The sequence below is a fragment of the Jaculus jaculus genome, chromosome 10 (genome assembly GCF_020740685.1).
Source record: "Jaculus jaculus isolate mJacJac1 chromosome 10, mJacJac1.mat.Y.cur, whole genome shotgun sequence".
In the NCBI taxonomy this organism is placed as follows: domain Eukaryota; kingdom Metazoa; phylum Chordata; class Mammalia; order Rodentia; family Dipodidae; genus Jaculus; species Jaculus jaculus.
The window spans coordinates 94,681,935-94,696,184 of NC_059111.1; the positions used below are offsets into that span (position 1 = coordinate 94,681,935).

General features: G+C 37.7%; 1 protein-coding gene across 1 annotated transcript in view; it reads left to right on the forward strand.

Annotated features, from left to right (window-relative positions):
• The window catches only part of Exoc4 (exocyst complex component 4), a 771,875-nt gene that overhangs the window by 109,486 nt on the left and 648,139 nt on the right, over positions 1-14,250 (forward strand). The window contains exon 7 of the mRNA XM_004661198.2: positions 7,162-7,336. Within this exon, the coding sequence (XP_004661255.2) occupies positions 7,162-7,336 (175 nt within the window). The remainder of the gene's footprint in view (positions 1-7,161; positions 7,337-14,250) is intronic.

Genomic DNA, 14,250 nt, shown 5'->3' on the forward strand with positions numbered 1-14,250 from the left:
AAAAAAAAAAAAGCACAGTGAAGATGCATTTTTTTTCCTGAATAGTAAAAATTACAGTTAATTGAAATTTGATCCTCCAAGTTTCAGCTGAAGGAACCACAAGAAATGTAATAATACCGCCTGTTCTGTTGTCTTTAAACATATGCAAGAGTCCAGTGACACAAGCTGCCTGTAAGCAGCTGAGCTAAGTACAGCCTAGGGTTTACTTCTTCCAACTTAATACACTGTGATAGGAGTCGGCTGAGGAGTGACTTTAGGGGGGCTCTGTGTGTTTCTTCTCCTGAGCATGACTATTGAAACAAAACGTGTTTTCCAAGTTGAGCGGGGTGAATATTTGGAGATTCTCTGTGATTATTCACATCCTATTCCAGTCGATTCCTAGTAGCTTTCAGTTGGGCCTGATGAGTGCAAATCTGTGTCCTGTTTATGCGAATGAGTCCGAAGCGAGTCTTTGCTGTTCTTCTAAGAACTAGTATGCTTAGCTTTTCTTTTTCCATTTTATTGAGATCCACACTGGTGAGGAATGTGTGCCTTTGAAAAGGACAGCATGGGACTGGCTTTGTTTACCCCTCCCTTACTAGACGTGCACTGCTTATCCAGTCTTGAATTCACCTTCCAGTGCTCCCCTGAAAGCCTGCCGGCCCAGGTCTGGGGGGACCTGTTCTTTGTCTTCTAACATAGTCTCTGGCTTCCTTTTTGCCCTCTAGTGTCTTCCTAGCCATCCTTTTTCAATGATGCTGTTATCTGGAGTGTTGACTCTGCCTGTACTTGTCTTTCTAGCTGCTTAGTATCTCGCAATGATCACGTCCTCTCAAATAGTTGCACTTTTAAAATTTCCGGTGCCAGTCCTTCTTCCTGACTTGCATATCCAGGTACAGAAAGCCATAACCCTTTAAACTTTACGTATCCAGACCTTACCCAACACTTTCTTTAAAATGTATAACCCCACTTATTTTTCTATTCTCTCCTGCCCTCCCTTCTCATTCCCTCTCTTTATCTCCCCCCCTCAAATTTTTACTTCCTCCCTTTCTTCTCCTTTCTGTTGAAAGGCAAGCATCATGCTTGTTGTTGCTCAAGTCAGAAACACAGAGGAATCTGGAGCTATCTGATTTCTTTTATATGTTATAGTTAACTCCCCTTGTTTGGTCTATTTTCTGACCTGATCCTTCTAGAAGCATAGTGAGGCTCCTAGGTCAGCCACTAATTCTTCCTTTATAGATGGAGACACTCAGAGAGCTTGGGAGATTTTCTTTTTCATAATTCAAGGTTTAGCAAGCATCAATGCTAGGAAATAATGGAAGTCTTTTATAACAATATTATTATTAGCAAATATTCATTTTGCAAAATGATGGGCTTCATTATGACATTTTCTTACATGTAAGAATGAATTTTCCTCATATTTATCCCTTATTACCTACCTCATCATGTTGGCACCATTCATCTTCTTAAAGTATTCCCACTTCTAATTTCATGCCATAGATATTTATGTATAACATATAATTTTATAATATGATGTATAATTTTTATAACATGTACCAGATATATAATATATATAAATATGTTTTATGTAACATGTTATATACAATATGTAAGATATATATATATCTGGATCCTGAGAGAAAGTATAGTATTTTTCTGAGTTTGACTTGTTTCACTTAATGGTACATCCTTTTTTTTGCAAATGACATCCTTTTGTTCTTTGCAGCAGAGTAAAACTCCATTGCATTTATGTCCCACATTTTCTTTATCCTTCCATTTGTCAGTAGCTATGTAGTGTGGTTCGATAACTTGGCTGTTTTGACTAATGCCATAGGAAATGGGGATGCACAAGATTCTCTTTTATGCTGAATTAGATCTTTCCAGTATATTCCAAGGGTTGTGTCATTGGATCATATGGTAGTTCTAGTTTTAGTTTTTTGAAAAACACACATACGTGCAATTTCTTACATGTTATTTATGTATGTAAGAAAGCTAATAAAAGAATCCAAGTGAATTACAAGAGAAATGTTAATTTCATTTCAGCCATAACAATTCAAGGGAGTAAGCTTTCCATATCCTTTACCTTTTGAAACATTTGACTCCTGTTTTCAATATTTATTCTCTACCAGAGAGGAACTATTAGACCTTCTGTTTCTGCCTTGATCAAACCATAACTTTTAAAACATCTGTATTGAAGTATAAACCACGTACTTTACAACTCATTTATTGAAAACATTGGCAACGGCTTATTTTGATTGGCAACTAATGATATTATGAAAATAATAGCTCTAAGTGTGTCTATGAAAGCATTTCTATAGACAATGTGGTCTCAAGTCTTCTGACCTACTTAAACATTGATAAATTGATAATATGCTGGTATTATTGGGAGGTGATGGAAAGTAGAAAGTAGATCTGGGTTAGAGGAAATAGGTCACTGGAGACTTATCTTTGGGATTATTTATTTAACTGTCCACTTCTATATGGCCTATCTTTTGGCTTCCTATTCTCAAGGTAAAGAATAGACATATAAGTGCATGGAGCCACACAGTCATGGTTGTAACCCCCTGAAGCTGTGAGCCAAAACAAATCCTCCTGCCCTTAAGGGTTTAAACAACCTAAGTTGTTTAAATCAGGCATTCTGTTACTGTGATGAGAAAAGTAGCTAACAATATTCAGAGTTTTTTAAAAAATATAGTCAATAGGATTTTATTACCATCACTACTGTCTAGTTCTACAGCATTTTTGCCTTCCTTCAGAAAATAATTCCCTTATACTTTTACAAGTCAGTTCTTATCTACCCCAAATAACCACCAGTGTATTATCTATTTCTATAAATTTTCACATTCTTGACATTTCATTAGGTAGAACCATAGAAATGTAATTGCTTTGGACTTTTTCACTTAGAATATTTTCCAGGTTTGTTCTTATGGTTCCAGGTTTCAGCATTTTATCCTTTTCCTCTGGGGACATTTTTGATTATCTCCACTTGTTAGCAACAACTGTACTCATTTTTCTGTGCATGTGTGATTTCATGTCACTTGAGAGTCTACCTAAGAATACAGTTGCTGGGTCAATATTGTAACTTGATATTTGAGGAACTGTCACAGCAGTTCCATAGTGGCAGAGCCATTTTACCTGCCTGTGAAGTTCTGTATATTCTCACCAACCTTTTGACTTGTCTTTTCAAAAAAATTTTTCTCGTTTTATGTTTATTTATTTATTTGAAAGTGACAGACAGAGAAAGATAGATAGATAGATAGAGACAGAGGGAGGGAGAGAGGGGGAGGGGAGAGAGAGAGAGAGAGAGAGAGAGAGAGAGAGAGAGAGAGAGAGAATGGGCATGCCAGGGCCTCCAGCCACTGCAAATGAACTCCGGATGTGTGCGCCCCCTTGTGCATCTGGCTAACGTGGGTCTTGGGGAATCAAGCCTTGAACCGGGGTGCTTAAGCTTCATAGGCATGCACTTAACCGCTAAGCCATCTCTTCAGCCCTGAGTTGTCTTTTTGATTATAGCCATTCTGTAGGTCAAAGTGCTGCCTCCTGTTAATTTTATATACATTCTGATGGAGATACTGAGCATCTTTTTGCTGTTCATTGCCCACTCATATGTAGTTTTTCAGCAATGTATATTCAAAGCCCATTTATAAAGTTGGCTTGCTTTCTTTTATTACAAGTCGTTTGAGTTCTTATGTGAGTTCTGTATCAGCTCTGTGACTTATAGCTCTTGTCTTCCATTTTATGGATTGACTTTTCCCTCCCTTGCTGACATCATTTGTAGCAGAAATTCAATTAAACTTTAATGTTGGAGCTGCAGGTTTTATTAATGTTGTGCTAGTATAAAGTAGAGGTGACTTTCCCACCTTTTAGAGTGAATGAATGGTTTCTAGTCTGTAGAGCTGCCAGGAAAGTCTCCATGAGTCTGTCTGACCTGTCTCTTTCCTTTTTTTTTTTTAAAAAAATATTTTTTATTTATTTGACAGAAAGAGAGAGAGAGGGAGAGAGAGAGAGAATATGGGAGCGCCAGGGCCTCCAGTCATTGCAAATGAACTCTAGATGCATGTGTCTCCTTCTGCTCTGGCTAATGTGGGACCTGGGAAATTGAACTGGGGTCCTTTGGCTTTGCAGGCAAATGCCTTAACCGCTAAGCCATCTCTCTAGCCCCTGGCCTGTCTCTTTCTAGCAACTGTTCCACTTCCCTCCTCTCCTTAAAACAATGAAAGCCATACTGAAGGGGAAAGTCTGTCTTGGCCTTGAATCTCCAGGAGTGATGAATGCTGTCATGGTGTCAGCATTCTGTTAAGGACTGCTAGTACCCCAGTGTTAATAAATAATTTAAAGCTCATCTTAACACCTCATTTCTCCACTGTGTCTCTTTTCTAAATGAGTGCTGCTTCTGGTTGCTACACTGTTGTGTACCTGACAGATAAGACCTGCAGCCTTGAAGTGTGGTGGTCCTGGAAGCAAGCAGTCCATTCAGAGGAGCCTTGGCTTCCTCTGCTCTGCTCTGGTCCAGAACGAGTTCCGAGCCTGAACCTCATACGTCTAGGCCATTGGGATGGTAGACTACAGTGGCAGGCTCGTGAATGTCACGGATCAACACGTGTTCAAACTAGGTTGATGTGGTTAAAAGTTAATGGTGGAGCATACCTTTAATCCCAGCAATCATGAGGCATTAGTAGGAGGGTCGCTGTAAATTTAAGGCTGGCTGGAACTACCAAGTGAGATCTAGATCATTCTGGGCTAGAAAGAGACCCTACCTCCAAAGAAGAACAAGAAAAAAATTTAAGTATAACATATGGACATTAAATTTTAGTTTTGTCAAGTAAGGACACTGGTAACAGAACTGCTATAATGAAAATAAATAAAAAAAAAAAATCCCAAGATTTCCTTACCAGGAGAGTACAAAAATATTAAATCTGCCACTGTTAAAGTCAGTACAGTTTTTATTTAAAAAATTGTAAAATATTTTTTATTTATTTTGAGATAAATATATAGATAGATAGGTAATGGGCATACCAGGCCCTTTTGCTACTGCAAACAAATTCTAGGTGCATGTACCGTTTTGTGCATCTGGCTTTTTGTAGTTACTGGGGAATTGAACTCAGGCTGTCAGGCTGTGCAAGCAAGTGCCTTTAACTACTGCTAATCCATCTCCCCAGCCCCTGTTTTTTTTTTTTAATTTTTAAAAAAATTATTTGAGAGACAGAGAAACAGGCAGATAGATAGATAGAGAGAGTGTGAGTATGCCAGGACCTCCAGCTACTGCAAATGAACTCCAGACACATGCGCTAGCTACCCTGTGCATCTGGCTTACATGGGTGTGGAGAATGGAACCTGGGGCCTTTAGCTTTGCAGGCAAGCACCTTTACCGCTAAGCCATCTCTCCAGCCCAAGCTCCTATTTTACCTTATTTTGCTGTTCACTACTGAAGAAAACACAAGGTCTACAGACATATTTGGGAACCATATACCATATACATATATGCATATATGTATGTATGTAGCAAAACTCTCAAGGAGCAACTTCAGTTATTTGCTGTCTGTGATGTTAGCTACCAGTTTGACAATATTAGTTATTTCCTAGTGCTAAATTAACTATTCCAAACTGTTACGCTTGCTTGTAACTTCCTATGTTTTGTACTGTCTTCTTATATTTGAGTAATCCTCCAATAATGCAGCTGAGAAAGGGTAGGGGGAAACCCTAGACATGTGGGTATAAGTATGAGCTGATATGTAAAAGATTAGAATTTTATCACTCAAAAGGTAGACTGGCTCCTGTTTCGTAATTTCTAGACTATGTGTGTATCTCTTGGGCTGGGAGTACTACATAAATTTTATTGATTCTCTCTCATTGAGATTACAATGTCAAATAGATATTAGAATTTTATCACAAGATAGTTATAGGCTGTCACATTGGCACATTAATTACCATAATTGGGCAATAAAGAAGCCATAGGGACAGATAATATGCTGTACGTTTTGATGAGACCGTGACCATAACTTCTTATTTATGGCAGTAAAGTCTTGTTAGCAGGCACTGCTGTCATCTCTTCTGCTTTTCCTTTGTAATTCTAGGTTGGCTTATCAGTCTCTTCAGGAGCTATGACCAGGAGAGCTCATATTCCAAGGTTTCTGGTCCTTGCTCCTGATGTACATGTAAGATTCCTTTAACAAATGCTGTCAACCACGTTCTAAGCACTGTTGTGTAGAGATGTGTAATGGAGACTAATGCTGGAGAAGGGAGTCAGGATACCTGTAGTAATAAGTGCAGCCCACATTTATCAAGCCACATTCGTGAGCCATCTGTGATTAGCTCCTTCTATGCAGGATGACATCTTATCAAGACAAGTGGAGGAAATGATGAGTCCAGGCCTGGGTGAAGAGTGCAGTGTCGAGTTCTGTGATCTGGGGAATCTCTCTGTGTCCATCCCCCATAGCTCTGGGTTGTCTCTAAATATCTCTTTGTAGTCTAGAGTGCTAGGGAGAGGTAGGTGGCTGAATGTACTGGCTCAGAAATTTACTTTTGTTCCAGGCCCAGCTGCCTCACAACCTCATTCTGCGTCCTTGGGTGTATAAAATCGATGCAATAATATGTGTCCAGCATATCTCACCATGATAAATGAGATAATGTGGATGCCTAAGCTGCTTCCCGTAGTGAAAGTGAGATTGCTTGGCAGGTGTCTGTCTTTTATTCGGGCACCTCAGGCCCTGTATTTGAATGGTAGTAAGCACAGCTTCCCATGACTAAAAGGATTAGTGCCCTTACCAGAACACTCAATTTATTGCTAGGGAATCACATATTCTGTGTAGCATCTGAACTGTTGTCTAAAAAAATGTCTGTATTCCTTGGGAAGCTGCCTGCGAGTGCAGAGTAGTAATATTGAAATCACTGGAATATGCTAAAGAGGAAGCACATGTGAACCACTGTTGCTGAGCTCAGGACAGTGCTAGGGTTTTAAATTCTTAAGTGATCTTTATTTAAGAGCAGAGTAAACTGAGGCTTACATAAGTTTTCAGAGAATGCTTAAATAATGTAACTGAAGCCAAATCTGTTGAACTGTGATGTTTATTATATTATCATGTGCTACTCATTTGAGTTTGAGATATTTCTTTCAGGTTGGTGTAATATCTGCCTTCCCCTCCCCCATAAATGTTGCTTATTTGTTGGTTTGTTTTTCCATAGGTTGCTTCTAGAGTTGCTGGAGCTGCTGTTTGACAAATTCAATGCTGTGGCCAGTGCACACTCTGTGGTCCTGGGGTACCTGCAGGACTCTGTTGGGACCCAGCCACCACAGCAGGAGGAGGTCAAGTTGTATGACATGGCAGATGTGTGGGTGAAGATCCAAGATGTGCTGCAGGTAAGGGCCTTTCCTGACAAGTTTAGAACAACAGAAGACAAGTCACCTAGAATATCCCCTTAAGGAGCATAACCAGGTTACTAATGAACAAAATGAAAGTAGTACTTTCATTGAAAGGTGCTGCTAATAATATCGCTAACTGTTACCATCTTCAGAAGGACTTCAAGAAACCTTTTCTTTAGCCATGTGTTAAAAACAACAACAACAAGCCGGGTGTGGTGGCGCATGCCTTTAATCCCAGCACTCGGGAGGCAGAGGTAGGAGGATCGCCGTGAGTTTGAGGCCACCCCGAGACTCCATAGTGAATTCCAGGTCAGCCTGGGCTACAGTGAGACCCTACCTCAGAAAACCAAAAAAAAAAAAAAAAAAAAAAAAAAAACAACAACAACAGCAGATTCTCAATACGTAGTAACCAAAGACATACACTCTGTGGCTTCCTTTTCTGATGCTCTTTACTTCATTGTAATTAACTGTCTGTTCAAGTAATAACTTTGGGGGTTAAGGGAGGAGAACCATGAGTTTCAGACAGTTCTGGGCTTCATAGTAGGTTCAAGGCAGTGTCAGTTATGCACTGAGATCCTATCTCAAAAGAGGGATTATAAGTATTAAGATACTATTAAACATCATTTCATGAGCGCAAGTAAGCTTAATTTTATTGACTGTTTTTCTTACAGGCAACTTTTGCATATATTGGGTTAAATGATAGGTCAGGAGCTTATTCTGAGAGATTAGACTAAATTTATAAGGTAGAGATATATTACTGGTTGATTTATTGAAGAACAGAGGAATTATATTGCTGTGTGGTATGATAATATTGAGGTACCATTTAGAAATTGCATTATATTTGCTCTCTGTGTGCCAGTGAAATACATTTGATTTGGCCCGATGAAAATTAGAAATACAATTAAGACTCAACAGAAACAAGTTTGACATAGCTATACAGAAGTGACTTGATTAGGTAGTGTCTTCTAATGTGAAAAAAAATAAGCATATGTAGGGAATTGAAAAATATAACTATGTAGAATGAAATTACTTGCATGGCAAATAGGAATCTGTGCAGTAAAAATAAATCATGAATGTAAATTGTAATCATTTCTGAGAATGCAGGTATGCCCCTGGTAGCTAGAATGATTGATTCTTGGTTATTCATTCACTAGACATTTTTGTTGGGGGTGTAGTACATTTCTTTTATGGATGGTGCAGTGGAAATTATATGGGTCAAAACCACATTTTTTTAAAATTCTTTTTTTTACTAATATGTCAACTACCCTGTGTGTTATAGTAGGTGTTGCATGAATGTGTATTGATTTAAATATTTGTGTGTTGGAGGCTGGTTACTTAACATTTTGTATATTGGTTTGTAAATCAGTGATATATAAATAAAATGTGCCTTTCTATTCACCTGCTTTTTAAAGGATAAAATAATATATACTAAATTTATTTAAAAGACATTAGAATTGGAGACTTCTACTTCTGACTGTTGAATTCACCTTTTGTGGTAACTATTAAACTGGATGCACTCATGTAACAGTGAACAGAGAGCAGAGAACAGGTGAGACATGTTCCACTTTCTTCCCTGCTTCTTCCTGGTAATACATTTCAAGTTATGTCCTAGGAAAGGAAGTGAAACGGAGCAGGAGACTTCTTTAGCAAAGGAAGCAGTGACCAGAGTTTAGGGATGTGGAGGCAAGTGGCATTTGTGAGTTAGGACATTGAAGTAGAGGGAGTTGCATGGAGAAGGGTCCCTAGATAATTTAGATATCCAGCCTTTAGTCAGACATGAAGTTATGTCCACCATAAACGTCAGCAATAAACCAGCCACTGAGGGACTGAGAGTTGAATGGAAAGCATGTCAAGATGCAGAATGCCCAGGAATGCTAGCATTTAGACCACCCAGAGTGAAGAGAGCTGATGGAGCATTCTCTGCTTTCAGATGTGTTTTCAGGTTTTGTCTTAGGAGCAGGACTGCCCTAGCCACTGAGCAAATGTTATTACAGAGCTCATGCAACAAACCCTGAAAGGCTCTTGAGTCATCTAGTCTACCTGTAAAGTAATTGTTTGACAGATTAAAATTCTCTCTAAGGTAAAACTAAATTATTCAGATTCTCAATAATGAGGCATCCACAGTGTCTAGCATATAGATATTACACTTGTGAAAAAGCAAGAAAATGTGACTCAAAAGCAGACTGACAGTTGATAAAAATTAGTATAAGAAGTAAATACTTCATCAGATGGAGTGAGCAGCAAATTGCATATTGTCGAAGAAGAGATCATTGAACTTGAAGATTTACTTATATAAACCATCCATGCCAAAATATAGAGATGATAGACCAAAAAGAAAAAGGAATAAAACTGTGCTGCCCTCAAGGAAAGTGTTTTGTAATGTATGCTTGCGGTGGTGGGAGGAGAAGAGACAGAGGAGGTAGGAGGAGAAGAGATTAGGACAGGAAAATATGAGATGAAATGATGGCCCCAGATTTTCCAGAGGTGTTGAAAATATAAACCCACAGATCCAAGAAGTTCAACAAATCCCAAGCAAGATTAAAATAAGGAAAGTAACACCTCGACACATCAGTATTCACTGGCTGAAAACCAACTGTGTGGGGAGGGAATCTCAAAAATAGAGGAAAAGGAAATGGATACAACTTTCAAATGGTACCAAAAATTATCAATGACTGCTGATCAGAAACAGTATAAGCTAGACATCAATGAATATCATCTTGAAAATGCCAGAAAACACAAAAATTGTCAATCCAGACTATTTTGTCAACTGAAAATATCCTTTTAATGAAGAAAAAATAGAGACATTTCCACATGAACTGAAGCAGAAAAACTTTGTCACCATTAGATCTATACTTCAAGAAATGTGGAAAGTTCTCTAAGCTGAATAAAATGGCACCAGATGGTAACTGAGATCTACAGGAAGAAAAGCAAGAATACCAGTGCATGGGCAGAAGTGGAACACTTTTTTTCTTATTAATGTTTTATTTTTCTTTAATAGAGTTTCTTAATTTTTGTTTAAAATAAAAATGATACTATGTTAGTTTTGTAATATACATTTGGAAGTAAAATATATACTAGTAATTGCTCAAAGAATAAGAGTATGGTAAATGAATTTGTACTATTTAACTTTCTTAGACCATATTAAAGAAATACAATGTTTACAGTTAAACTATAAGTTCAGAATGCATAATTTAAATAGGAGAATGAATGGATAGCTGTAAATCCAGCCAAGGGGATAAAACAGAACTGAACACTGAATATTTGATTAACCCAGAGGAACGTACAACAGGAAGAAAGAACGGCAAAGCATGAAAAGCAGATCAAAGCAAAGATGATGTGGCTAGAACACAAAGAGCATATAGATATGCACCAACCATATAAATAATAACCACATTGAACGTACATGACTAGATATTCCAGCTAAAGAGCAGAAATCATACTGTGTTCAAGACAGAAACAGAAACACAAGACTCCAGCATGCAGTCTTAACAGATGCGTTTTATCTTATTTTACTACTGTTTAACTGTTAAATAATTGCATGAACTTTTAGAACAGTTGTGTGGATAAGACTATGAAGAGGGTCATATACCTCTTTACTGAGATGCATCTATGAGCATTTTAGCACTTGATCAGCTATTTTCTGTCTCTGTGTGTGTGTATATGTACGCACACATATACACACACACATCACACGGATATTCTTTGAAAAATGGACAGCAGTTTGTATACTCTAATATCTAATGTGTTGTTTTAGACCTGAATTTATATGAATTAGTAAAGTGCTACTTAACTGTTTATTCACTATTATTAGTATATATTAGTTATACAGAATAAAAGATTTAATTGTGACATTTTCCTACATGCATATATAGCAGTCCTTTTGCTCTTGTAGTAGAAAAACCAGTCCGAGTTAAAGTATTGCATTTAATTTCCTTTAAAGTCGAACATTTCCATTTTTTCTTTCTCTTAATGATAATTTTCTTAATGAAGATTTTGCAAAACATACTTCCCTCTACTCTTAACACAGTTTCTCACTTTGTTTAAAAGACACACTTTAAATGTAACGATACACATGAAGTAAAAGACCACAAACACATTTGTCATGAAGCAATAAATATACTCATAAACACATCAGATATTATTAGGATATTTTGTCAAATGAGAGTGTGTTATATAGTACTTACGACATTTAAATCTTAAGCTCTAGAAAGTAGGCTTTGACAAGGTAATAAAATATTTTCTGAATAAGCTTTTGGTCTTTACTTTGTATAGCTAGGACTATAACTCTAGCTTCAAAACAATGAGTGTATTAGGAGCCCATTTATACTAAGACAATGAGGAATAGCTATGGTTACTTAAATAAAGATGTCATGCCTTCCTTTGCTTACTTTGGTTTTATCAAGTGTATGTAGTTCCTACGCTTTTGAAAACAAAACCCATATCTCCTGTTAAAAATGACTGTAAGTAAATGAAGCAACTTTAAATTCCTTTGACATTGACTTATGGAATGTATAAATAATTAAGTTATGCATGTCTGGCTTGTTAAATAAGTTATACTTTTCATAGCTTAAAATGAGTGACTAGAGGATTACATTTTCATGCTATTGAATGACTTATTTTAACTGCTTTAATGAGATACAATTTATATGCTATAAATTTCACTCTTAAAATACTGGTTTCACTGGCACTAGATATATTTATAGTATTGTGCAACCATCCCACAGTATGATTTTGAAGCATTTTTATTTCCCCATAAGAAACCTCTTACCTATTAGTAGTCAGTTCCCTTTCCCTGTAACCCAGCCATAGTCAACTATGAATTATCTCTCTGGAAATAACTTATTTTTATCATGGATCCATGGTCTTGTGGTCTTCTGGTTTTCTTTAGTATGGGCTTTATTTATCTTCAAGCAGAGAGAGATAGAGAAGAGACAGACAGAGAGAATGGGTGCGCCAGGACTCCTGCTGCATGGGCTACTCTGTGCACTGGGCTTTACGTGGGAACTGGGGAACCAAACTCAGATCATTAGGCTCTGCAGGTAAGTGCCTTAACCACTGAGCTATCCCTCCAGCCCAAGGATGCATATTTTAATGGCGGTTTAGTGATAAATTATTGACACCAACTACCTGCTAAGTGCTCGAGAATAAAGATAAACAAAAGGTAATCAACTCAGGCTGGTAAAGCCCCAGGAGCTCTCAGTAGTGTGTATTTCTCAGTTAAACTCAGTCTCTCATCTTGCATAAGTTATAACACAGGAGAGCCCTGTGGTTCACTACACGGGTGTTTAGGACAGAAGAATCTTGGGTTTGTTTCCATGTTGAGTTTTGCGCGCAGGGCTAATTTTGTTTAGAATGATCTTGAGGTTGAAAATTACTCTTGGAGAATGATACAATTGGAAACAACAGACATCTGCATCTAAGCATGGAACAGCAGGGCTGAAAATTATAAAATAAGATGATGAATGGGGCGTTTGGTGTTAAGAGTTCAGTCCTTCAGTATTTTTGGAATGAAAAATAGTTCTTGCTAAAACATTAAAATGTTCTTTTCTCTGTTAAACATTGGAGAAGAAAATAATTTGTGATCTTGTAGAGGCTTCAGCAGTTTCTCTCCACTGGAAGCTGGGCTTTCCCTGGCAGGCAAAGCCCACTGTGTAGTTGGAAAGCTCATTTGTGTCAGCGTGTTTGTGTCTGGAGACAGACAGTGAGGAGACAAGTCTGTAGCTATCATGGTAACAAGGTGTCATAGTTTTCTTCTGGTGTCAGCCCTGTGACCACACACCAGTGCACTTCTTCCTCGGTTTTATACTCTTTTGAAACCGTGATAATAGAAATGCATGTTTTTGCCCATCTGAGCAGCAGCAGCCCCTTCCAAAATGTCACCTACTTGGTGACATGCCTGTCATACTGGTGGCTGCACCTTTTCAAGTGCATATGACTGGGCTCCACTAGAAACACAAAAATACTAATTTCTTATTGAATATTGTATAACAGAAGAAATAAGAGGATTATGTTGACTAAACCAGCCTCCAAGCTTTGTGATTCTGAAGATACAGAATTTTTTAATATCTGATTTCAAAACAAAACTGCCCATTTGGCTGTTGTTAACTGAAGAGTGTAACCTTTTGGTGTATTTAGTCTATAGATGGAGGCTGTGGCTGTAAATACTCATCAGCCAAAGTGACTCTTGGAGTAAATCATTACCGTTTTAGTGCTTTGATTTCTTTTTCCAGAAAGTAGCAGAAACAACCTTTAATCATTTCACTTTTGTTAACTGCCACATAAATGTTTAAATAGTGGCACAATTAACCTCATAGATAGAGAACTTGGAGTTTGCTGTCAGGTAAGAAAATCCACAAAATTATTGGTACTGATCAGGACCTGGAGGGGATTTTCAAGGAGACATATCATTTCTATTTTGAATGCAGGCCAGGAACTGGGTCATTCTTAGTTGTTTTTTTTTTTTTAAACATTCAATAATTTAGGCAAAATTCCTTACCTTAAAGTGAAAACTGTTTTTCAATATTCCAGGCCAGAAAACTTATGAAAGTATTCCTTTAGAAGCAGTTTTGTTTCATATCTCAGTCATTGAAACATTTTGATGACAAGCATGTCAAAATGGTCAGCCAGGCATTTGGTTCTCCAGAAGGTTCTTCCTTCCTGGAATTTTTGTTCTGCCTTGCTAGTGGATAGCATGGCACAGCATGAGTAGAGTTCTAGTAATATTAGAAAGCTGATTTGTAGACTTTCCTGTAAATTGGGGTCAGTTTCTACAGCACCCTATTCCATTCCATGTTTGCTACTAATTCTTCCAGCAGGATATGATGGGCAACCAGAGAGATGGCTTTGGGCCTAGTATAGATGTGACAAACACCCAAGGTAAAGTGCTAGCATATGCTATTGGGCTCAGCATA